This window comes from Gallus gallus, chromosome 9 (assembly GCF_016699485.2).
Source record: "Gallus gallus isolate bGalGal1 chromosome 9, bGalGal1.mat.broiler.GRCg7b, whole genome shotgun sequence".
NCBI classification, from domain to species: Eukaryota; Metazoa; Chordata; class Aves; order Galliformes; family Phasianidae; genus Gallus; species Gallus gallus.
This window is the reverse complement of record NC_052540.1, coordinates 23,669,366-23,695,692: the sequence shown is the minus strand read 5'-3', so window position 1 is coordinate 23,695,692 and position 26,327 is coordinate 23,669,366. Positions and strand designations below refer to the sequence as shown.

Sequence of the window (26,327 nt, the reverse complement as noted above, 5' to 3'; positions counted from 1 at the left end):
CGTCCCCCGCTTCAAGGGGCACTTCTCCTGTCTCACCCAGGGCAGCCTCTCTCCTCAGTTGTTCTGCTCAGGGTCTGGACTCTGCATACCGTTGGCGCACCACATCTACCTGGCCAGAGCGAGACACGGAGGCCAAGGGGAGCTCCTGCTTGGAAATGGAGACTGGGAAAGGTGTTGTCAAGTAAGAGGAACACCCTTGGAAAGCCAAGTGAGCACAAGGGTAAACCAACAACAAGCCCATAGGACCTCTGCAAGCATGGGAACGACCTCAGGGGACAACAGAGCTTGCCAGACAGGAAGGAATAGATATTGGCATCCATCTATGGGTGTGGGTTCTCGCTGTGTCCACCAAGAGCCTCAGTAGAGTCCTTGCACTGCTCAGCAGGGTCACAACTCTCCAGTGCCACCTGATGGACACAAGAAAAGGTAAGTAGAGATTACCTTCTAGTAAGGATGAAGGAATCACTCACCCCTTTCCAAGGATCAGGGCACATCCCACACTGCAATCAAGGAGGTCAGGGAAGGCATCACCATGTGGTGGATAAGTCTCCAATACTAGAAGGAAAGAAGAAACCTTCCTATCAGGTACTGAACCACATGGGTTACACAGAAAAACAGATGACATGCTAGAAACCCCAAGCCATACAAAACACTTACCGCAAGTCTGTTTTGGAGCCTACCTCTTCATTTTCCATCTCACTTGAGCAAACCTTACTAGACTACATTCGGGTTACTGCAGACACGAGAGGGATCAGTTGGCAGCCTGGGGGGAGGGAAAAAAAAAAAAAAAAAAAGGAAGGAAGAGAAACATTGCATAACATGAAAAAAATGATAACGAACCTGGATATAAGAGAACAAACCCATGTTCTCTGGGATCAGCAGAAGGCACGGAGATCCCATCAGAACGGGGGACCCCTATGATGGGCAAAGGAAGAACACCCGGTGACAGCAAGGTGAGCACAAGCGACAACCAACACCAAGCCCATACAACCTCTGCAAGCATGGGAACAACCTCAGGGGTCAGCAGAGCTTGCCAGACAGAGGAAGGAGCGGATCTTGGCATCCATCTGTGCGTGCAGGTTCCTGCTGTGTCCACCAAGAGCCTCAGTAGAGCCTTTGCAGCACTCGGGAGGGTCACAACTCTCCACTGCCTCCTGATGGACACAAGACAAGGTAAGTAGAGATCACCTTCTGATAATGAAATACGGCTCTCTTACCCCTTTCCAAGGATCAGGGCACGTCCAACGCCACAACCTGGGGAGGTCAGGAATGACAACGGCACCTGGTGGTGGAGTCTCCAGTCCTGGAAGAAAAGAAGAAACCTTCACGTTTGGTGCTGAACAACACGGGTTAGTAAGAAAGAGTGGACGTTCTAGGAACCCCGAGTCATGCACAGCACTCACCAGCAGCCTGTTCTGGTGCCTACCTCTTCTCTTGGCATCACGCTTGGGCAACGCAGAGCAGTCTGCATTTGGGTCACTGAAACTCCACCGAGGCGCCAACAGGCAACATGGAGGACAAGAAGAGAGAGAAGAGAAACACTCCATAACCTGTAGCAAACACTCTGGAACCCAAAAGGCAAAGAACAGAGCCATGCTGATTGGGAGCGACAGAAGGCAGCGACAGCCAGCACTGCTGGGGAGCCCTAAGCCAGCTGGTGCGGGGACAGACCGGGTGAGTGTTGGTCAAGCTGGAGTTGGACTCCATCGGGGAACATTTGGACTTGGTGAGCCCTGGGAGACGGCAAAGCGCCGGGCAGCAAGGAGAGAGAAGGAACGTGCTGCCGGTGGATGCGAGAGGCAGCGCCAGCGGGGCGTCCCCCGCTTCAAGGGGCACTTCTCCTGTCTCACCCAGGGCAGCCTCTCTCCTCAGTTGTTCTGCTCAGGGTCTGGACTCTGCATACCGTTGGCGCACCACATCTACCTGGCCAGAGCGAGACACGGAGGCCAAGGGGAGCTCCTGCTTGGAAATGGAGACTGGGAAAGGTGTTGTCAAGTAAGAGGAACACCCTTGGAAAGCCAAGTGAGCACAAGGGTAAACCAACAACAAGCCCATAGGACCTCTGCAAGCATGGGAACGACCTCAGGGGACAACAGAGCTTGCCAGACAGGAAGGAATAGATATTGGCATCCATCTATGGGTGTGGGTTCTCGCTGTGTCCACCAAGAGCCTCAGTAGAGTCCTTGCACTGCTCAGCAGGGTCACAACTCTCCAGTGCCACCTGATGGACACAAGAAAAGGTAAGTAGAGATTACCTTCTAGTAAGGATGAAGGAATCACTCACCCCTTTCCAAGGATCAGGGCACATCCCACACTGCAATCAAGGAGGTCAGGGAAGGCATCACCATGTGGTGGATAAGTCTCCAATACTAGAAGGAAAGAAGAAACCTTCCTATCAGGTACTGAACCACATGGGTTACACAGAAAAACAGATGACATGCTAGAAACCCCAAGCCATACAAAACACTTACCGCAAGTCTGTTTTGGAGCCTACCTCTTCATTTTCCATCTCACTTGAGCAAACCTTACTAGACTACATTCGGGTTACTGCAGACACGAGAGGGATCAGTTGGCAGCCTGGGGGGAGGGAAAAAAAAAAAAAAAAAGGAAGGAAGAGAAACATTGCATAACATGAAAAAAATGATAACGAACCTGGATATAAGAGAACAAACCCATGTTCTCTGGGATCAGCAGAAGGCACGGAGATCCCATCAGAACGGGGGACCCCTATGATGGGCAAAGGAAGAACACCCGGTGACAGCAAGGTGAGCACAAGCGACAACCAACACCAAGCCCATACAACCTCTGCAAGCATGGGAACAACCTCAGGGGTCAGCAGAGCTTGCCAGACAGAGGAAGGAGCGGATCTTGGCATCCATCTGTGCGTGCAGGTTCCTGCTGTGTCCACCAAGAGCCTCAGTAGAGCCTTTGCAGCACTCGGGAGGGTCACAACTCTCCACTGCCTCCTGATGGACACAAGACAAGGTAAGTAGAGATCACCTTCTGATAATGAAATACGGCTCTCTTACCCCTTTCCAAGGATCAGGGCACGTCCAACGCCACAACCTGGGGAGGTCAGGAATGACAACGGCACCTGGTGGTGGAGTCTCCAGTCCTGGAAGAAAAGAAGAAACCTTCACGTTTGGTGCTGAACAACACGGGTTAGTAAGAAAGAGTGGACGTTCTAGGAACCCCGAGTCATGCACAGCACTCACCAGCAGCCTGTTCTGGTGCCTACCTCTTCTCTTGGCATCACGCTTGGGCAACGCAGAGCAGTCTGCATTTGGGTCACTGAAACTCCACCGAGGCGCCAACAGGCAACATGGAGGACAAGAAGAGAGAGAAGAGAAACACTCCATAACCTGTAGCAAACACTCTGGAACCCAAAAGGCAAAGAACAGAGCCATGCTGATTGGGAGCGACAGAAGGCAGCGACAGCCAGCACTGCTGGGGAGCCCTAAGCCAGCTGGTGCGGGGACAGACCGGGTGAGTGTTGGTCAAGCTGGAGTTGGACTCCATTGGGGAACATTTGGACTTGGTGAGCCCTGGGAGACGGCAAAGCGCCGGGCAGCAAGGAGAGAGAAGGAACGTGCTGCCGGTGGATGCGAGAGGCAGCGCCAGCGGGGCGTCCCCCGCTTCAAGGGGCACTTCTCCTGTCTCATCCAGGGCAGCCTCTCTCCTCAGTTGTTCTGCTCAGGGTCTGGACTCTGCATACCGTTGGCGCACCACATCTGCCTGGCCAGAGCGAGACACGGAGGCCAAGGGGAACTCTTGCTTGGAAATAGAGGGTGGGAAAGTTGGTGTAATGCAAGAACACCCTTGGAAAGCCCAGGGAGCATGAGTACAAACTCACACCAATTCCATCGAATGGCCAGAACAGCAAGAACGCTCTCTGGGAACAATAGACCTTGCCAGACAAGATCAAGTGTTGATGTTGGTGTCCAGCGTTGGCTGTGGCTTCCTGCTGCGTCCATCAAGGTCCTCAGTGGAGTCCTCACATCTCTTTGAAGAAGTCCTGGTGTCCAGAACCTTCTGCTCAACCAAACAGCCAGAGCAACCTCCAGGCACAGACCCTTCCCCTTCAGCTGCCAGCCTTTAAATGAGCTCAGGTGGGCTCTGGCTCCACCCAGTCCCACTCCACAGGGGAACTGCTTCCACCTGTGCTCCCTGGGCTGTCCACACCTTAACCAGGTGCTCCATCACTGCTTCTGGCCCACAACTAACAGTTCAGACAGAATCAGAAACATTAACAGAATTAGTAACAAAATACAAGTTGGAAAAATAATTAGAATTGGAAAAAAATAGGTAAAGAATTATTAAGTAAAGAAGACATAGAATTAGTAAAGGAATTGGAAAAAGAATTGGAAAAGTATGTAGAAAAGTAAAACGAATTAGAAAGAGAAAGGGACTTAGAAGGAGAAAAAGAATTAGGGAAGTATTTAGAAGAAGAATGAGACAAAGAAAAAGAATATGAAAAAGAAATAGAAAGCAGATAATTAAAAGAATAATAAAAAGGGGCTGGAAAAAAAGGGAATGACGTAGAAAAGTTACTAGAAAATAATATCAAACAGAATGGGAGTCAGAAAAGAAAAAGGAGAAGGAAAAAGAATGAGAAAAAGAATCAGAAACCGAAAATAGTATTAAGGAAAGGAAAGAACAAAAAGATTAGAAAATAAAAAGTTCAAAGTATTCATAAAGCAAAAAGAAATTGGGAGAGGACAGGGCTTCCCCCAGGGAGGGGGGACAGGGCCTGGCTTTAAGGGTAAGAATATGAAGAAGAAATAGAAGAGGGATCAGAAAATTAGAAGTATGAATCAGAAAAGCAGGAAAAGGAATGGAAAATGGATTATACACAATAATTTGAATAATAAAGGAATCAGAAATAGAAAATAATATTACAAAAATGATAAAAAGATAGAAAATGAAAAGTTAAAAGTATTCTTAAAGCAAACAGCAATTGGAGAGGAAGGTGAGGGGGCATGGCTCTGAGATCGCACTGCTCATGCACTTGATTTGATCCCGCACTGTGCATGCACCAGACCCAAGACCGCACTGCACATGCTCCGGCAGTGATGCTGCACTGTGTATGCACCAGCCCTATGGCCGTACTGTGTATGCACCATCCCTGGGACCACACTGCACATGCGCCAGCTCCAAGAACACACTGTGCATGCACCATCCCCAGAACCATACCGTGCATGCACCTCCTTCGAGATCGCACTGCACTTGTGCTAGCTCTGGGACCTCACTGCACATGTGCCAGCCCCTAGACCGCACTGCACATGCGCCATCTTTGAGACAGCAGTGTGCATGCACCAGCTCTGGGACCGCACTGCGCATGCGGCATCTGCAAGAACACACTGTGCATGTGCCAGCCCCTGGGCCACACTGCGCATGCGCCAGTTCCAAGAATGCACTACGTATGTGGCATTGTGCACTCTTCATTTTGCATGCGCACTTTCTGGTACACACCTAAGCATGCAGTTTTTTTGGACTCCTCATTATGCATGCAGTGGGTGCAAGGTACACTGGGAGCCAAAATAGTCCGTTCCCGGGGCAGGCTCAGGTGTCAATCTGCCCGAGCAAATAGACAAGGAGCACTCAAGATTCGAAGAGAGAAAAGTACCACTGAGCCAAAGGTCCAAGAGTTGACTGCCTGCCCGGCACCATAGGGTTTTGTAGGAACACATGTTATTTATAAGCTTCATGGTGAATGTGCATAATTTCCTGGAGGACTAAGTATAATAAAGGTCAGCGGATTTGCTGCACAGTGCAACTACCTAAACCATTTCCGCATGCCTGCACGCATGCGTCCTGCTGCCTCCTGCACCAAACACGGCCACAATTTCACTGATTGGCCACGCGGGGGCATGAGAAAAACTGGTGCCCCCGTACCTGGCCTTGCCACTCTGAGATTCTGTCTGGCTCACCCAAGGCTCGGAAATATCCACTCAGTCAGTTTTGATATCAAGCAATTTGTTGTCAGCTCCTTCATTCACAACCGGTGCCAGGATCTGCTGCAGGGCGTCCTGACCACAGGCATGGCAGCTGAACCATTTCAGTAACAGTGGGATTCCCAGGCACAGTTTCAAGGATTTCAGTCTACTTTTGACCCAAAGGAAGAATTAATATGAAGCACAAGGTACGCATATGTCATCATGAGGCATGCTTCTCAGCATCACTTTCGGGAAACAGATAATGGATTTGTAATAAAAATCTCAGTACAGCAGTAACATACAATGTTATATAAGAATAGTACAGGAACACTTTACAAGGCAAGGAACTTTATGACCTCCGTCTGGGAAATCCAGCACCGTTTGCCCGCACCTCTTTGGCAACTATTCTAGATCCAGCTGTACATTCTATTCCAAAGCACAACTTAAAACTACAGTGGAAACAAAGGGAGTTCTACGTAGGCAGAAAAACAAAAGAAAACAAACAACAACAACAACAACAAAACAGTAGGTTTCTTTCAGTACTGAAAATAAGCAAGCAAGCAATCAGTGACAGAAGCCATTCCTAGAACACCGCTATGGGAAACATAGTGGCAGAGAAGCAAGTATCCACACTTCCCTGAACGACTGCTCCAAGAGAAAAAAAAAAAGAAAAATAAATTTCTTTTAGACATTTTCTGTTTGAAGGCAGATACCATCCCCACACTTAAGAAAAAAAAAAATTACAGTGCACAGAGGGATCTCCAGCAATATGTGTAATTGGTCTAGGCAACAAGTGACACAGGTCGGTGTCATAAAGAACTGAAGTCAAGCTCCTAAGCTCCAGCTAACCCAACCAAACGGACATGCCTATGGACAGACAGAATCCTGAAGTAAGACAGCCAGTAAAAATGTCTAACAAAGCACCTGATTCTCAGCCTTCTCAGTCCTCTTCAAAAATCCAGAGGCCTCCCTGTTGGCTCCACCACTGACCTGTAAAGCCCAAGCTCGCAATCTGCTGGAAGTCCTTGTAACTAGACAAAAGAGAATTTCAATTGGACTGAATTTTAGGAAACCATTGCATTAGATCAAAAAGAGTGCCTCCCTGAGTGACTGGAAAAAAGACAGCATCACACCTATTTTTAATAAGGGAAGAAAGGATGACCCTGGGAATTACCAACATAACAGTCTCACCTCTGTGCTGGGAAAGAGCACAGAGCAGATCCTCCTGGAAGTTGCACTAAGGCACAAGTAAGACAGGGAAGGTGATACAGGAGAACCAGCACGGCTTCACCGAGGGTAAATCCTGCTTTACCAACCTAGTGGCTGTCTATGATGGTGCCACTGCATCAATAGACAAGTAAAGAGCCACTGATACCATCTACCTGGACCTCAGTAAGACCTTTGACACAATATCCCACAGCATCCTTCTCTCCAAATGGGAAAGATACAGATTTGACAGGTGGACTGTTGAATGGACAATGAACCAGCTACAGGATTGGGTCCAGAGAGCAGCGGTCAATGGCTCCATGTCTGGATGGTGATTGGTGATGAGTGTTGTCCCACAGGGACCATGCTGAGGCTGATACTCTTCAATATCTTCATCAGCGACATCATCAGTGGGGTCGAGTGCACCCTCAGAAAATTTGCTGATGACACCAAGCTGTGGGCTGACACACCAGAGGGACAGGATGCCAAACAGAGGGACCTAGACAGGTTCAAGCAGCAGGCACAGGTGAACCTCATCAGGTTCAAAAAATCCAGGTGCAGTGTCCTGCATGTGGGACAAGAGAACCCCCCACTACCAATACATGCTGGGGGATGAATAGACTGAGCATAGGCCTGTCCCAAAAGACCTGGAGGTACTGGTGAATGGCAAGCTGGACGTGAGCCAGCAATGTGCTCTCCCAGCCCAGAAAACCAACCATATCCTGGTCTGCATCAAAAGAAGCGTGGTCAGCCGGTGAAGGAAGGTGATCCTGCCCCTCTGCTCTGTACTGAAGAGGCCTCACCTGGAGTACTCCATCCAGATGTAGAGTCCTCAGTGCAGAAGAGACATGGACCTGTTGGAGCACATCCAGAGGATGGCCACAAAAAAAGTGAACTAAGGGATCGAACACCTCTCCTACAAGGTCAGGCTGAGAGAGCTGGGGCTGTTCACCCTGCAGAAGTGAAAGCTCTGAGGTGACCTGGTAACAGCCTTTCAATACCTAAAGAGGAGCTAAAGGAAAGAACAAGGGAACATTTAGGTTAGACATAAGGAAAATATCTTTTACAGCGAGGGTGGTGAGGCAGTGGAACAGGTTGCCCAGAGTTGTGGTGGATGCCCTGTCCCCTTCAAGGTGAGGCTGGATCAGGCCCTGGGCAACCTGATCTAGCCGTGGATGTCCTTGTTCGCTGTAGGGAAATTGGACTAGATCATCATAAATGGTCCTTTCCAACTCTAAGGAGTTTATGGTATGATACCTGAAGCCATGAGACATGATGACACAAAGGACATCAATAGCCTGGTGTGCAACAAGGGCAGGCAGGGAAGCCTGCATGCTCAGCAGCTCTGGGGAAACTCACCAAGTACTCCACTCAGGAAGATCCAGACCAGTTGTAGAGCCTCTCTGTGCCAGTCTCAGTATTCAGTAGATCAGAGGCCTTGCCTCATCACACTGTCGGGTCCCATAGCTGCAGAGCTAGCTATTTAATGGGGGGTCAGGGGATGGAAGGAAGAGGGGCAGGGGGTTTGGGTACCATACAGGTTAGGAAAGTAATGGCATCCCCAGACAACTGGAATGGAGATATCTGGGGTGATCCTGATGAAGTGGCCCAGTGGAGAACAATCCCTTGTTTCCTATAAATACAAAGCCAGATCTGCCATAGAAACAGAAAGAACCATAGGACCCTGGGGCGGTCGGCCACAGTGTGCTCTGAGAATTATGCCCTGGCACCTGTTACCACTGACAAATTTGTAAGGACAATATAGGAGAGAACCAGACAAAATGGGAACAGAATATTTGTGCTCACTATACTCGAGTAGTGGAGACTGTATTATATCAAGTGAGGATGAAGAAAATGGCTACTGGGGCCCAGTGGTTTTCTTAAGCTCAGGTCCCAGCCTGGTAGATTCACCTCACTCTATCACTAGCCATGTAGCTTATTGGGCTGGAAAAATAGACCCCACTGAGCAAGGTAACCCCCATTTCATCTTTAAGTGAGCTTTCCACAGCTATCACAAAAGCTGCCTGCATACAAGCCATGCACAAACAAGGGGCTTGTGGTGTTCCATTATCTGCTCCACAGATTTCACAGTGCTTAAACCACTAGCTAGAGGAGCCCCAGAAATCCTTAAACCCCATCGAGCTGCAAAACAGAAAGAGATCAAAAGGGACGCAGAACATAATTAGGAGACACAGAACGGACATGGAGAGAGGACACAGGGAGAACACAAAGACGCGGGTGGGGCACGAGGACACAGAGAGAACAGGGAGGGGGACACAGAGAGTACATGTCATAAAATGGGCTGGGACAGCGTGGCGGCAGACAAACCAAGTTTGGAGTCCCAAGTTGGAGACTGTGAGATGAGAATCATGAAAGAGGGAACAGAGACTTAATGAGAAGGTACTGAGTTTAAGAAGAGTTGCAAAGAAGATCTGGAAAGCACAGAACCCCTTTATGGAAAAGACCACCAGCTCCAGGCATTTCTGGAGTTGCAATGCTCAGTAAGCCAACCAGCATTACCTTGGGGCTGATTGAAGCATTCCAGAAACGAGATAATAGCAGAAGAAATGAATGTATGTCAGTTCCGCTACTACCAGGTCAGAGAAAGGGAGACAACCCCTTCATTTTTCTCAGAGAACAATTGAAGGGCATCATAAGGACAGGCATAGCAGATATAGCTACCCTAAACCAGCATAGAATCCTCTCAGAAAGGCAGAGATCAAAACCCTGCAATAAAAATAATAATAATAATAATTAAAAAAAATCACCTACCTCTTTCCAAGGACCAGGGCTCACCCAGCAATCCACAGGACACAGCCTCCAGAAAGAGACAATTCCTCTGTGGCTGCCAGCCCTTAAATGAGATTAGGGAGGGGTGGAGACAGGCTCAGCCCCATCTGGTCCCACAGGTGCATTGCTTCCACCTGTGCTCGTAGGGCTACACCCCTCACCAGGTGCTCCATCACTGCTTCAGGCTGTGATCTCAAAGATCCCATAAAGGCATAAAGCCAAAAAAAAAAAAAAAAAAAAAAAAAAAAAAAAAAAAAGTAATTGGGTCTGCCTGTCCAGCAAGGGGAGGTTTATCAGTGGACAAGCTATGATGGCCCACATATTTTGATTCCAGTCTGTCCTCAAAGGCAATTGGTGAAATTTCTAATAGACAGGGTAGCACAGATTTCAATACTGATACAGCAATTTCTGCTGAGGCACAATGTGGGATTTATGAAGACATAGCAGACTTGGAGAACAGGCAAATCATCTCCAGAATGCACTCGCTGTACAGCATGCCCACTGTTGCAGGGAGATGGGATGGGGAAGGAAGTGAGGAAATAAAGGGGAAAGCCTGAAAAAGAAATGGGGAAGGCATGGGACAAGACATAGGGGAGTGAAGAGCAGCCTAAAAAGCAGTAACAAGCTCTGGGAGAACTGTAGAGTGCCAGATTCTGTATTGGGTGCGTATTTGTGTGTGTATATTGTCATTACCTGTATGGGTCAAGGTTGGAGTTGTCGCTTGTGAGCTGCCGCAGTGGAAAATGCTCAAGCAACTGCTGCAGTCTGTGCAGACATGTAGGATGGGAGAGTGCATGGTAAGGACAGCCCAGCAGCTCTCAGCTGGATGAACTTCCTCCATGTGCCCATACTGTGAGCCGTGCGGCTGTGCCTGGCTGCACTGCTCCAGCCCACAGCCCACTGCCTGCAGCTGCATCTTTGCTTCCTACCATCCTGCCCAGAGCCTCGAGGGTGCTCCCACAGTCCCCTGCCCACCCCCAGAATGCCAGAGAAGACATCTGGCAGCAGGATGGAGGAATCCCAGCACCCTGTTTTACTTCTGCCTGTAGCTCCCTCCTCTTCTGCCACATAGGGCTCCAGCCTGTGAAATGGCAATGATCTGGGGGAAAGGGAGTGCTGGCAGGAGCGACTGCTGCAGTTGACTGGGGAGGGTCTGCATACCCCATGCCCGTGTGGGCTATCTCTCTGGTTGCAGGAGGAAGGGCAGATGAAAAGCTGTAGCTGAGCCTGATGGACCTGCATAACTCTCAGACCATCTTGCCAAAGGCAGCTGTGACACACTGATTCCTTCTATGCAGGTGAATTAATTTTTTCCATCTGTAAACTGAGGTGAAGAACTGCAGTTTTCATTAATCTTTGTGGAAACAATGTAATGGTCCACACGAATCTCAGAACTGCAGCTTTATGCAGTGTCTGCCTGTTTAGACATGCTAGGGCCTAAAGCTATCCATTTTATGGCATTAAAAAGAATAAAAAGACAGAAATGAAACTTGGAGTTGAAGAAAAGTGCTTGGAAACAAAGACATTAAAGTACAAACAAAACAGAGGCTAAGCGAACATTAATATGGCCCGGTACTTTCTGCCAACATGCTTTAATTTCGTTATCATTAAATTTGCTGGGCAGTTACATTTTGGTATGTGAATATTTGAAACATTGCAACAGATGGTGGCAAAAAGAAAAAAAATCCCTTTCTCATTTTTACAGATATTCATAAGCACTTAGCACAGCTTTCATGGGCTTGAAGTACTTTCCGTCTGTTTTCTTCGTCTTTGCCCCCCTTCTAACTTCGTATTCTTCCCCTGTCATCGCAAGAGAGAACGGATCGCTAGGGGCTGCGCCGAGGATCCGCGGCAATCTCATCGGAGTATTTCATTCCACTGTCTCTGCTACCGCCAGGTGGCCAATGCGCGGAACTACAGCTATATGCGGCGAGAATGCAGTATGCATGCGCGAAATCAAAGACATCAATACGCATGTGCGAGCTTCGAGACGGTAGTACGCATGCGCGACATTATGGACGGCAGTACGCATGCGCGAGCAGCGAGATGACAGTACGCATGCGCGAGTTTCGAGACGGCAGTACGCATGCGCAACATCTTGGACGGTGGTACGCATGCGCGACATTATAGACGGCAGTACGCATGCGCGAGATTTTAGACGACAGTACACATGCGCGACATCATGGAAGGCACTAGGCATGCGCGAGAACATGGACAGTAGTACGCATGCGCGACATTATAGACGGCAGTACGCATGCACGAGCCGCGAGACGGTAGTACGCATGCGCCACAACATAGATAGCAGTACGCATGCGCGAGTTTCGAGACTGCAGCACGCATGCGCGAGCTTCGAGACGGCAGCACGCATGCGCGAGTTTCGAGACGGCAGTACGCATGCGCGAGCCGCGAGACGGCGGTACGCATGCACGGCATCATAGACAGCAGCACGCATGCGCGAGCCATGAAACGGCAGTACGCATGCGCGACATCAAGGACGGTAATACGCATGCACGACATTATAGACGGCAGTACGCATGCGCCAGCCGCGGGACGGCAGTATGCCTGCGCGAGCCCGGAGATGACAGTACGCATGCGCGAGCCCCGAGACGGCAGTACGCATGCGCGACATCATGGACAGTAGTTCGCATGCGCGACATTATAGACGGCAGTGCGCATGCGCGAGTTTCGAGACGGCAGTACGCATGCGCGACATTATGGAGCCGCGAGACGGCAGAACGCATGCGCGAGCCCGCAGACGGCAGCACGCATGCGCGACATCATGGACGGTAGTACGCATGTATGACATTATAGACGGCAGTACGCACGCGCGAGCCGCGAGACGGCAGTACGCATGTATGACATTATAGACGGCAGTACGCACGCGCGAGCCGCGAGACGGCAGTACGCATGCGCGGTATTACGGACAGCAGTACGCATGCGCGAGCTTCGAGACAGTAGAACGCATGCGCCACGTTCGAGACAGCAGTACGCATGCGCGACATTATGTACAACTGTACGCATGCGCGAGTTTCGAGACGGCAATACGCATGCGCGAGCCCCCGAGAGGGCAGTACGCATGCGCGAGTTTCGAGACGGTAGTGCGCATGCGCGACATTATGGACGGCAGTACGCATGCGCGAGCTTCCAGACGGCATGCGCTACATTACGGATAGCAGTACGCATGTGCGAGTCCCGAGACAGCAATACGCTTGCGCGACATTGTGGACGGCAGTACGCATGCGCGACATTATGGACGGCAGTACGCATGCGCGAGCGTCGAGCCGGCAGTACGCATGCGCGACATAACGGTCAGCAGTACGCTTGCGCGAGTTTCCAGAGGGAATTACGCATGTGCGGCATTACGGACAGCAGTACGTATGCGCGAGCTTCGAGACGGAAGTACGCATGCGCGAGATTACGGACGGCAGTACGCATGCGCGACATTATACACAACTGTACGCATGCGCGACATTATAGACGGCAGTACGCATGCGCGAGCTTCCAGACGGTAGTACGCATGCGCGACATTACTGACAGCACTACGCATGAGCGAGCCCCGAGACGGCAATACGCATGCGCGAGCCGCGAGACGGCAGTACGCATGCGCGAGTTTCGAGACGGCAGCACGCATGTGCGACATTATAGACGGCAGTACGTATGCGCGAGCGTGGAGACGGTAGTACGCATGCGCCAAAACATAGACAGCAGTACGCATGCGCGAGTTTCGAGACGGCAGTACGCATGCGCGACATTATGGACGGCAGTACGCATGCGCTTGCTTCCAGACGGCAGTACGCATGCGCGACATCACGGACAACAGTACGCATGCGCGAGCTCCCAGACCGTAGTACGCATGCGCGACATTACTGACAGCACTACGCATGAGCGAGCCCCGAGACGGCAATACGCATGCGCGAGCCGCGAGACGGCAGTACGCATGCGCGAGTTTCGAGACGGCAGCACGCATGCGCGACATTATAGACGGCAGTACGCATGCGCGAGTCGGGAGACGGCAGTACGCATGCGCGACATTACGGACAGCAGTACGCATGCGCGAGCCATGAAACGGCAGTACGCATGCGCGACATCATGGGCGGTAGTACGCATGCGCGAGCTCCGAGATGGCACTACGCTCGCGCGAGTTTCGAAACGGCAGTACGCACGCGCGAGACGCGAGACGGTAGTGCGCATGCGCGAGGTTCGAGAGGGCAGTACGCATGCGCGAGCTTCGAGACGGTAGTACGCATGTGCGAGACGCGAGACGGTAGTGCGCATGCGCGAGACGCGGGACGGCAGTACGCATGCGCGACATTACGGATGGCAGTTCGCATGCGCGACGTTATGGACGGCAGTACTCATGCGCTAGCCGCGAGACGGCTGTACGCATGGGCGACATTATGGACGGCAGTACGCATGCGCGAGCGTCGAGCCGGCAGTACGCATGCGCGACATTACGGGCAGCAGTACGCTTGCGCGAGTTTCCAGACGGCAGTACGCATGCGCGATGTGCGAGACAGCAGTACGCATGCGCGACATTATGGACGGCAGTACGCATGCGCGAGCCCCGAGACGGAAGTACGCATGCGCGAGATTACGGACGGCAGTACGCATGCGCGACATTACGGACAGCAGTACGCATGCGCGAGCTTCGAGACGGTAGTACGCATGCGCGATGTTCGAGACAGCTGTACGCATGCGCGACATTATGGACGGCAGTACGCATGCGCGATCCCCGAGACGGTAATACGCATGCGCGAGATTACGGACGGCAGTACGCATGCGCGACATCGTGTACAACTGTACGCATGCGCGACATTATAGACGGCAGTACGCATGCGCGAGTTTCCAGACGGCAGTACGCATGCGCGATGTGCGAGACAGCAGTACGCATGCGCGACATTATGGACGGCAGTACGCATGCGCGAGCCCCGAGACGGAAGTACGCATGCGCGAGATTACGGACGGCAGTACGCATGCGCGACATTACGGACAGCAGTACGCATGCGCGAGCTTCGAGACGGTAATACGCATGCGCGAGATTACGGACGGCAGTACGCATGCGCGACATCGTGTACAACTGTACGCATGCGCGACATTATAGACGGCAGTACGCATGCGCGAGCTTCCAGACGGTAGTACGCATGCGCGACATTACTGACAGCACTACGCATGTGCGAGCCCCGAGACGGCAATACGCATGCGCGAGCCGCGAGACGGCAGTACGCATGCGCGAGCCGCGAGAACGCAGTACGCATGCGCGAGTTTCCAGACTGCAGTACACATGCGCACCATTACGGACTGCAGTACGCATGCGCGAGCCGTGAAACGGCAGTATGCATGCGCGACATCATAGACAGCAGTACGCATGCGCGGGACGCGAGACGGCAGTACGCATGCGCGAGGTTCGAGACGGCAATATGCATGCGCGACATTATGGACGGCAGTACGCATGCGCGAGACCCGAAACGGTAGTACGTTTGTGCGACATCATAGACAGCAGTACGCATGCGCGAGACGCGAGACGGTAGTACTCATGCGCGAGTTTCGAGACGGCAGTACGCATGCGCGATATTATGGACCGCATTACGCATGCGCGAGCCTCGAGACGGCAATACGCATGCGCGAGTTCCGAAACGGCAGTACGCATGCGCGACATCATGGGCGGTAGTACGCATGTGCGAACTTCGAGACGGTAGTACGCATGCGCGAGATGCGAGTCGGCAGTACGCATGCGCGCCATTATGGACGTTAGTACGCATGTGCGACATTATGGACGATAGTACGCATGCGCGAGCCGCGAGACGGTAGTACGCATGCGCGAGCCTCGAAACGGCAGTACGCATGCGCGAGCCGCGAGACGGCAGTACGCATGCGCGAGCCGCGAGACGGCAGTACGCATGCGTACTTTCTCCTGCGCCAAACTGACGGGTCTGCATTTCCACCTTTTGGCCACTAGATGGCACCAGAGACCGCCGCAACCTTTCCGACGCAGTTTTTCTGTTTGGCCTTTAGGTGGCAGCAGATACCGTGGAAACAACAACTCCGCCGCCTTTTAGCGGACTGCCTGGGACCGTGGGCGCGCATCCCCTTCTCTCTTTCTTTTCTTGGCAGAGGATGGTGGGGGGAAGAAGGGGAGACGACAAAGAAAAGCAAGGAAAACTTCGACAAACCCTCCAACCCCGTGCTAAATGCTTTGGTATACCTGTAAATAAATGAATACATAACCAGCAAGTTGTTGTTGTCATGCCTTTTTTTTTTTTTAATATGTGTATGTGTATACATTTATATATACACATGTATATACATATTTCAGCCAGCATCTGAGGTGATGAAAAAATATGGTATGAATTGCACGCAGTGAAGCCAAGGGTGCCTTGGAACAATTAACAGAGCAATGCAAAACAGCCGTGCAAGTCTTCTAAGAAACATCATAGTAACAGCTTTCCTACCCGGCCTCCCCCTCTTAGATTCCATCTGGCTCACCCAAGGCTTGTAAATATGCACTGGCTCGCTTTCGATATTGAGCAATTTGTCGTCAGTTCTTTCATTCACAGCCAGTGCCAGGGTCTGCCACAAGGTATTCTGACCACAGGCACCACGGCTGAACCATTTTAGCAACAGCAGGATTCCCAGGCAAGGTTTCAAGGATTTCAGTCTACTTTTGACCCAAAGGAAGAATTAATATGAAGCATGAAGGATGTGTAAGTCATCATGAGGCATGCTTCTCAGCATCACCATTACCTTTGGGAAACAGATAATGGATTTGTAGTAAAAATCTTAGTACAGCAGTAACATACAATGCTGTATAAGAATAATATGAGAACGCTTTGCAAGGAAGAAAGGCACTGTATGACCTCCATCTGGGAAATCCAGCACTGTTTGCCTGCAGACACCTCTTTGGCAACTGTTCTAGATCCGGCTGTACATTCTGTTCCAGAGCACAACTCAAAACTACAGTGGAAACAAAGGGAGTTCTATGTAGGCAGAAGAAAAAGAACGGCATGTTTCGTACAGTACTGAAAATAAGCAAGTAAGCAATCAATGACAGAAGCCATTCCTAGAATACCGCTATGGGAAACATACGGCAGAGAAGAAAGTATCCACATTTCCCTGAACTACTGCTCCATGGAAAGAGGGGAACAGGGGGAAAATAAATTTCATTTAGACATTACTGGTTTGAAGGCATACACCACCCTCACACTTTAAAAGCATTTAAAAAATAAAATGCATAGAGTAATCTTCTGCAACAATATGTGTATTTGGTCTAAACAGCAAGTGGTGCAGCTGTATCATAAAGAACTGAAGTCATAAGCACCAATCTCTTAAGGTCCATACAAACCAACCAAACGTGCCTATGGACAGACAGAATACTTAAGTAAGACAACACGTAAAAATGTCATACAAAGCACCTGATTCTCAGCCTTTTCTTTTTGAATATCCAGAGGCCTCCGTGTTAGCTCCAGCTCTGGCCTGTATAGCCTGAGCTCACAGTCTGTTGGAAGTCCTTGTAACTAGACAGAAGAGAATTTTGATTGGACTGAATTTCAGGAAGTCGTTGCATTAGATCAAAAATAGTGCCTCCCTGAGCGATAAAGTATGGGGGTAAAGAAAAACGGCTTAATTCCTACAGAAGAAAGTTTAATTCCTCCTTTCCAGATTACAGAAAGGACTAACATGAAACAGGATGAGCACAATGCAGGGATGGTTTAGCGTTATCTACAAATTAGCATGGGACATCACACGAGAACGACTTCAGTTCTAGAAACTGTCCAAACTGAGGCAACAGCAGGGCTGTGTCCTATGCTACAGCATACCTGATCTCCTCCTGCAGCACTGTTTCGGAAAGCTGACACAACAGATGTTCTTCTCTTGGACTGGACACACAGTTATGCAGTGTGAAGATGACCGAATCCATGAACTCTGCGCATTTGCTTTGAGGCATCTGAAACATCAGCTTGCCCAAGTACAGCGGGCTACTCTAAAACAAGAATTAAAACTGCTTGGCACATGTGTCCACAAAGGCCAGCGCCACAAAGAACCACAATGCCCCAGCACTACAGTGCATCGCAAAGACTGCGCCAACACACAGAAGCTGCTATGACAAGAGGAGTCCTCTAGGAGTGGCAAGAGAAGCTGCATACCTGAAGGAAGCAGAACAGATGCCAACAGGCTTCCAGCTTTTTTACCCTCTTTTCTTTGCTCAAATCTTTCAAATATTTTTATTGATATAGTAAAATATAGAATAGTGTTAATCTCTAAGAATATTCATACAAGTATGAAAATATTTTTTCAGTTCACATAATGTATGACATATCACTGAATATAAGGTAACTGATTTATGTCAGTGACATTGACAGGATGACATGAGTGACATGTCTATTATATACACATCATTACATAATATTAAAGGTAGGTAGAGTGACGATTGAGAGGTAGAGAAATGGATGTGGGACAAAGAAAGACATTATGAACAAAAGCATATGGCATACCTGGCAAATGAATAAACAAGCTGGGTAGCTACTCGTGCCAGACATAAACACACACGCTGGTTGGTACATGTGACCAAGGGATTGTTGCGCAGGTATAAGAGGTTGTAAGCACCTACAGTAAAGGTCTTCGTTCTGCACCAGCAATGGAGTCCATGACTCTCCTGCCACAAATGGACTCTATGTATTTAAACATTTCTTTGTAATACAGAGAAGCACACATCAGGAAGTGTACCAGTATATAAATGCAGACAGAATGACTTTGCACACAGCCGACAGCAACTGGGTACAGAAACATGGCAGCAATGCTGGGCAGCCATCATGTCCCATCGTGGGGAGGGGTCATCTCTTGGCCCCAAATCAGCTGCTCCACGCTCACTCTCCAGGGAGGAGGCTTGGGCACTGGGTGCGGTGGTGATGGTACAGAAAAAGAACTGGAATAAACTATCATTAAAATTGCAGTAAAGTCATTCCTGTCCCTGCCCCACAGCAACATGGGGCTGAGAGCTCCCTGTTTTGGGTGTGCGTGCATCCACACTTGCCCATCCATCTTCAGAGGGATGGAGGCAGGGAATGAGTAGCAGCTTTGTACCTGGCATAGAGAAAAAGCAGCCAAATGAGAGTACATGGGGAACAAAGCCAGCCTAGGGAATAGTTCCAGGAAAGGAGAGATGCAAAGGATGCCATGCAGATTTGAAACTCTTGCAGCATTATAAAATACAATGAGGAACTCTGAAAGAGGAGTCTGAACTACACACTTGGGGGTGGAGGGAGAGGAAGGCAGGGACTCAACAGGGGCAACCATTTCCAGCTTCAAGAGCTGCAGTTTCTTATCAAGTTGTCCTTCCGTGTCTTGCCCCAGGCTGCTCTACACCCTCGACCATGGAGCCTCACTGTTATTAACAATTAATTTTTGCATCCTAAAGGACTTTGCCCAAATCTTCTTCCACAGAAAATTGACAGAAATTAAATAATAATAATAACAATAATGAATATAAAGTTAATCTATTCACCAGAACTCAGATGCTTTGCTTTATCATCACTTTTAGGGTATAGCCCAACAAGAGCTCACCTGCAATCACAGCACCAAAACTAGATCACTGCTTCTTCATCTTTGATAAACTGCTGATTAAATGGGTGACGTAAATCACCTGTTCCTGCTGTCATCAGATAGAAAATGAGCCTGGTGCAGCCACCCAGGTTACTGGAACAAAGAAGGCCTCAAGATAGAGGAATTCAATAAAAGAATTCACTAGCTATTTTAGCTCATTGAGGAAATATGACATTTCCCATACTCCATAACTACTCTAAAGAGGAGCAGGATATTATAAATACTTATGACACATCCTTGTTTGTTCAAGCTTTGTTCCTGGTACTTCATCCAAACCCAGGGTGACCTGCTAGGTTGGCAACCTGGATGCTGCTAATGAAGGCAGTGGCTGGTGGGGACTGCTCAAGCTAACTGAGTGGCCCAAAAAGCCAACACGTAAAGGAGAGGTGGGTTGACAGGAGACCAGAAATAGGAGGTTTTCATCCATATAATCTAAATACTAACTTTTAGCATTTAGAAAGAAAAATAAAAGACATCACACACATTGGCTCCGAATATTTAGCCCTCCTTTCAGGGGTACTAGCTAAACGGTAAGTTGGTACTTAAAAGCCCAGATAAAGTCCCCCAAGTTTAAAAACAAAAACAAAAACAAACAAACAAACAAACAAAAAAAAAAGTGCATGTGCTGTGAGACATACAACTCAGGTAGCAAGTTTGTTGTAAATAGTATCTGGGTGTCACCTGCCCTCTGCAGCAAGCTACGAAGAACTTTTGCTGAGAGACTGACTGCACAGGCCCAACACAAAAATCATACATGGTTTCCAATTTGAATGGAGCTTTGACAATATTCTCTAAGCCTGGCTGAAAAAATCTTTTAATGCGGTACACCCAAACTAAGATGCATGAATTAGAGTGGAAGAAAAGCATCAAATCTTAAATCTCTAAAAGCAAATGTTGCTGTTCCTATGAGGAGCAGTAACTGATGGAGCTCTGGAATAGTTAAATATGTTCAGATTTGGATCTTCTCCTCCTGCAGACAATGACAGGAATTCCCTTCTCTCAAAGATACATTTTATTCAGCAGCTGTGAACGTGGGTTGACTTAAAAGCAGTTCTTTCATAAAGTCTTGCTGTTCTCAGAGTAGCACTAGTTTTGATACAGGATGGATTCTTCTCAAAAAAAAAAAAAAAGAAAGAAAGAAAAGAAAAGAAAAGAAAAGAAAAGAAAAGAAAAGAAAAGAAAAGAAAAGAAAAGAAAAGAAAAGAAAAGAAAAGAAAAGAAAAGAAAAGAAAAGAAAAGAAAAGAAAAGAAAAGAAAAGAAAAGAAAAGAAAAGAAAAGAAAAGAAAAGAAAAGAAAAGAAAAAGGAAAGAAAAAGAAAAAGAAAAAGAAGAAAAAGAAAAAAGAAAAATTCAGAAATTCAGTCCTGTAAAAGTGCAACCTCAGAAGTGACTATGTATCTGCATGTCAGTTTTCAGACCCATGGATCAGATGGGAGAACAAACACTTAGCAAAATTTAACCTGATTTTTCAGAATTAATTCTGGGGCTTTATGTTTTTTTTACAGCCAGGTAAGAAGATTCATGCTATGAGGCATTGTTCTTGCTATCAGGCATTATTAACAGGAAAGATAATATCTAATTACAGGAAGGTTTTTTTAAATCATGATACTAAACGCAAGTATGATGTAAGACAGTGAAACACAGGATGTGTATGCATAACCATCAAGAACTTTTCCAGCTAATTCCATTCCTTTATTGGCAAATGGATAGAGTTGTAGCTCTGATCAGGGAAGATGGAGCAGCAATGGTCTGACTGAGCCAAAATGGGATGCATAGTATCCTGCAGCATTATTATCTGCATGCCAGCCCCAGTGAAACTGCTGGCTGCTTCTCACTCCTACGTATCACAATCCACTGGTTTCCTGGTTTTCCAGTGTTAGTTTCATGCTCATTTAGTCCATCTGAGCTCCACCACTGTTTCGCCAGACTACTCTCTTTCATTCCGCTATGGAAGTTAATGAGCTAGGCCACAGCCTACAGAAACTGTTACGTACGAGCACTTCCAATTATCTCTCTTCGCTGAAAAGGATAGCTGAGAAATGCAGTTTTAGCTGTTCCTGCGAGGGCAAAAGGTTGAGTTGTATGTCTGTCAAGGGTACCATTGTAATCAAGAATATAAATGCTCCTGTTCCAAAGTCCTAATATCCTGGGTCTTTCAAATAACGCAATATAGCGACAAAACAGATGCTGAGGAGGCCCAAGATACCCAATTACTTCTGTCTTGCATTATGTGTTTGTTACTGAATGTATTCACAGCTACCTCAGCCATGTGGACATGCCCATGATTCATGCCTTTCAAAGATTCATTTGAAGGTTGAGGAAGGTTACCATTTCACTTGTTTAACCTGATACTGAAGATCTAGCAACAAAAGGGCTGGGAGCAACCTCAGCGGTGACCCTCACATGAGCTTGACCAGGCTTCTTCACAGTCTTCTCGAGAACTGAAGTAGGGCTATCTGATGGTGCCAGGAGGTGGTACCAGATGATCTATACAAATCCTGAGAGCATGCCTGGTCAGAGAGGTTAGCAAACAGTTTGTTATTTACAGGAGGATTACTCCCATAAATGGTGCATCTGAGTAAACAGTGCTTAGTGTTAGAAATATGAGATAAGCTTGTGTTTGCAAAGGAGAGAAAGCAAAGCTGTAGAAGTTGTGCTAATTGTTTTTGTACCCCAGAATATTTCAGAATACACTGGAAGGTGACAAAGAGTTTCTGTCCCACAAAGTTCACCAGAGTACAGTCAAAGGTCCAACTAACAATTAATACACCTAGGGAGACAAGAAAAGAGAAATGTAACAAAACCAGAAACTGATATAATGATCTGTCACAAATATTACATGGCCTTAGAAAAGGTTTTGCTTTCACAACGTACAAAGTAAGACACAGCCACATTAGCAATTACAAAGATCAGTATTTCTGGATGCAGTCAAAACTGGGACGCTCCCTTATACAGTAGCCAATACAACAGCAGTGCTTGGAAATTGAAGTAAAATGTAATGGTTTATGAATGACTTAAACTGCTGGCACTGCTTGAGCCCCTAGTTAAGTACTACCAAGTTCAACATTGCCCACTCCCTCCCCCTTCCCCCCCCCCCCCCCCCAAAAAAAAAAAAATATATATATATATATATATATATATAAACAAATACTTTCAGAACATATTTTCAAAACAGAAAACCTTATCATTGGAATGTCTTTATATTAATTTTATATAATTGGCCATCAGCACCCAAATTCCCTAATTCTGAAAATAAAACAAGGCCAGACATTTCAATCATTCAGTTAATAAGTAAATACCTAATTTTACCCTTTAGAGGGAAATACTGAGAGTGTAATACCTACTCAAGTTCTTCTTAATTCATATTCTTAACCCTGAAAAACTAATAATTAGATCTGCAGACAGAGGTACTATGCTATATTAAGCCAACTGATGTAACTGGCAAAAGTAGACAAGCTTTTAATCACTCAGAGGCCTCTGTCAAGTCCAAAACAGAAGCAGCAGACCTAAATAAAATTAGCAGAGTTATACAGAACTAGAAATCAATTGTTCAGAGTTTAGCTGGGGGTATATCAGCTAGATCACCTCTGAGAGACAAGATCCTGACTTTCTTTGAAATAAAAGAGAAGCTGGTAAGGGAATGAATGAGGATACAATGTTAGGGAAGATAAACAGGCACTTTATTGACTATTGAATAGAGAAGCTAAGGAGGAAGAATATTATGATATGCCATTAGACTGGTTAGGCTATTGAGTCTGTGGTTCTATTTCAGACTAAAGCAGGACTTGTCTGCAAAAGCTCATCTACTCTAAGCTTATCTAATAAAAGATTACCTACAAATTCCTGTTTTCTTATGTCTCAAGACCATCATGGCAATGACAATCTACTACAAATGCAGAAGATGCCATGCACCTCAATCATATTTAAATAATAAAAGATGCCAAGATACATGTCCTATTACCCTTAGTCATGTTTCACTTTCACAGATGTCATACTGAAGTAACAGGAAATTTGCTGTTCAATCCCTGTTACACTGCAAGCAGTACTAACCCTTTGTTGTACCAACCACAGTTATACCCAACGGTGTCTATTTGGACACTGAGGTATTTCAGACCTGTGATGAGCAGTTATGAGACAAGCATTATACAGGTTTTCCTATCAAAGTTGTTTAGTGTGAACTGCTTTTGAAAAAAAATATGTAAAAAAACCTACAACAGTCTATAGCTTCTGGTCCTATCTGCCTTCATGTTAGCTTTATAGTTTAATGATCGCATTCCCCATTGTGACTCTGCAGTTCCTAAGAGTTCTCCTGCTGTTAATCTAACATCCATAAATCCTTCATCCTGTTACAGATACTCCTAATTACTACTCTTTCTGCTGTCTCAGCACTTCAACTTTTCTCACTTCTTACATGGAACAATGCACAGGTTTGATCTGTCTTAAGTTTCCAAAATCAGGTAAGAAGCAATATAGAACTGAACAGAAAACAAGTGTATAAATAGAAATCATTAGGAAACACAGAACGTGCTCCTTCAGTTCTATTACTCTAGTAGAAAAACAGTGTCCTCTTTAATACATGATAAGAGGGTCTCATTAAAGATTTCCATATAGTACTTGAAGCCTACTAGTGGCTCTGAATATACCTAAAATGCCAGAAGGGAAAAGCACATTAATTTAAGTGAAATTATGGACATTAAATGTGCCAGTACTTAGGAAAGAAGACTCTGGAAACAAAGTATTTTCTACTATGTTTTTTGCATACTATAATTGATTCATACATAGATGTTTACTCTCTGCTGTACTGTTTCCTAAATGAAACATTTCCTCAATACATATTCACATAAGTGATACTGTACTTTATCCAAATGGCCTTTCTGAATGTAAGCCATATCAAAGCTAAGAGCATAATACCTACAGGCTAAAGCCTGTGATCTCTTAGATGGACCATTATACCCATTAAACATATTAATAAAACAAATTCCAATTTATGTACAAACAGTGTAGGTTTTTGTTTTGGTTAGAATCATTTCTGTACTATCCATTTTGTAAAAGCTATCAAATACACATTTAGATGAAAAATAATGGCTGTGAATTCCTACCTATGAAATTTTTATGCCTCCTGTAGTGGAGGGCACAACAATAAAACCTAGAAACATTAGAGCAGTGATCTCTATTGATCTAAAATACTCAGAACATCCCTTTTAAATTACAATTATTGCAAGGAAATGCAATACACCTCAAAGAACAACAACAAAAAAAGCCTTAAGTCTTTCCTGAAACTTGAGAAGTGTCACTATAAGTAGGTCTTCTCCAAAAGATACCGGGAAACACAGAATGGAACGGATCGATAGCCTATATCTGGCATCGACAAAATGTAAAAATTATCCAGTGGACTTCACTTCATAAGACATTATAAAGTTAGAAGCATTACAGGGCTTTCAAGTATTTTATGTATTTATAGTGAATAAAAATACAGCCACAAAAATAATACTGAAAAAGTCAGGATTCAAAACCGACTGAGACTCACTAGCTTCAAATCCCAAGTGCCAGCCGCTACAGTTGCATCAGTGTCTACTCCTGTAACAAAGTGACTTTCATAAGCAGCAGACTGTATCAAAACATAAAGTCACTAGCAAGTATAGCCCAGGCCTTCTTATCATGCCAATTGTGGTTTTTAAAACAAATAACCAAGCGTCCACGCCACCCTCTCCCCCTAACTACTACTGCCTATAATTAAACTTGCCTTTCTATGAACAACTAATGTAAAGAAAGAAGGGCCTGCGTAGCATGATTGCTTTTTCCAGCCCAGGGAACAGAACTGCTCCACCAGGACTGTGAACAATCTGGAAAATGTGGGGAGACATTGATGAATATCCTGATGAGAGACAATGGGAAAATAACTGGACTATACATTGCAAAGAGCATGCAATTCTGTTTCAGTGTTTGCTCAGTACAAATAATGCTACTGTTTGAATAAACTATGCAGCTAGAAAATCAGTACTGAGCCTTGACTGATACATGGAGCTCACTTCACAAAAGATGATGTTGTCATGCTGATTATGCCCAGCTTCCTAACAAAAACCCAACAGTTTTAAGAGACCTGTTTCGTAAGGCGTACATTGCAAGGTAGCTATACTTGACAGCAGTTGTAACTGCGATGAAGAATAAACATAAGGATCGACCTTTTAACACAATGACATTTACTTGTAATGATACATCTGAGATAGCAAATGTACCTAGCATATCTCATATGGATGCTGTAAATGTCACAGAGAAAAAAAAGATGTTTTCTGCAGTCTTTCAACAGAAAACACGATTATCCATCACTTAGGTGGAATCTACAGCACTAGAGAACATCGGTCTGTGTGGCTAGGCTGACTCAATTATCTATCACTCCTTTAACTGTTCACCAGGTATCTTTCTTTTTTTGTGTGTCCAACCTATGTATTTTTCCATAGTGACAAAACCTCCATCTTCAAGCATACATAACATTGATTTTAGAAGGAGGTGGGGGTTTAACACCTAGAGACCACTGCTTTGCACTGCAATTAAGCTGACAACAGAGACATCTGATCAAAATCTTGTAGCATTGACTAATAGCCCTTTTCTTGTGCAATCCAGAGCACCCTAAAACTCTACTCCTCAAGCCTACTTATGTCAAGAATCCACGAATGTGCACATTCTGCTGTTAGATGATCAAAAAATAATTGTCAGTAAGATAGGTGAGAAAGCAGTTTGGAGATCCGTATTGCTGATGCTTTGTACAGTCCTGTCATGTACAAACGACCAGGGTTGCCT

The 26,327-nt window shown here is 46.7% G+C and overlaps 1 protein-coding gene and 1 long non-coding RNA gene across 2 annotated transcripts; one reads left to right on the top strand and one right to left on the bottom strand.

Moving 5' to 3' along the window:
- Positions 1–8,513: 8,513 nt before the first annotated feature.
- On the bottom strand, positions 8,514–10,978 carry LOC124417096. The gene is made up of 2 exons (XR_006930956.1): positions 10,626–10,978; positions 8,514–9,996 (listed from the first exon to the last, which is right to left on the bottom strand). It is a non-coding gene; the product is annotated as an uncharacterized LOC124417096 (long non-coding RNA).
- A 1,864-nt stretch (positions 10,979–12,842) lies between these two features.
- On the top strand, positions 12,843–16,163 carry LOC121111520. The gene is made up of 2 exons (XM_046898774.1): positions 12,843–13,583; positions 15,945–16,163. Exons 1-2 carry the CDS (start codon positions 12,868–12,870, stop codon positions 16,138–16,140), a joined length of 912 nt encoding a protein of 303 aa, XP_046754730.1. The 5' UTR covers positions 12,843–12,867; the 3' UTR covers positions 16,141–16,163.
- Positions 16,164–26,327: the final 10,164 nt, after the last annotated feature.

Coding starts and splice junctions, on each gene's coding strand:
- LOC121111520 (XM_046898774.1), top strand. CDS start 12,868: ATGCGCGAGCTTCGAGACAGTAGAACGCATGCGCCACGTTCGAGACAG. Junction 13,584..15,944: donor GTGCGACATTATAGACGGCA/GTACGTATGCGC, acceptor TTTGGCCTTTAG/GTGGCAGCAGATACCGTGGA.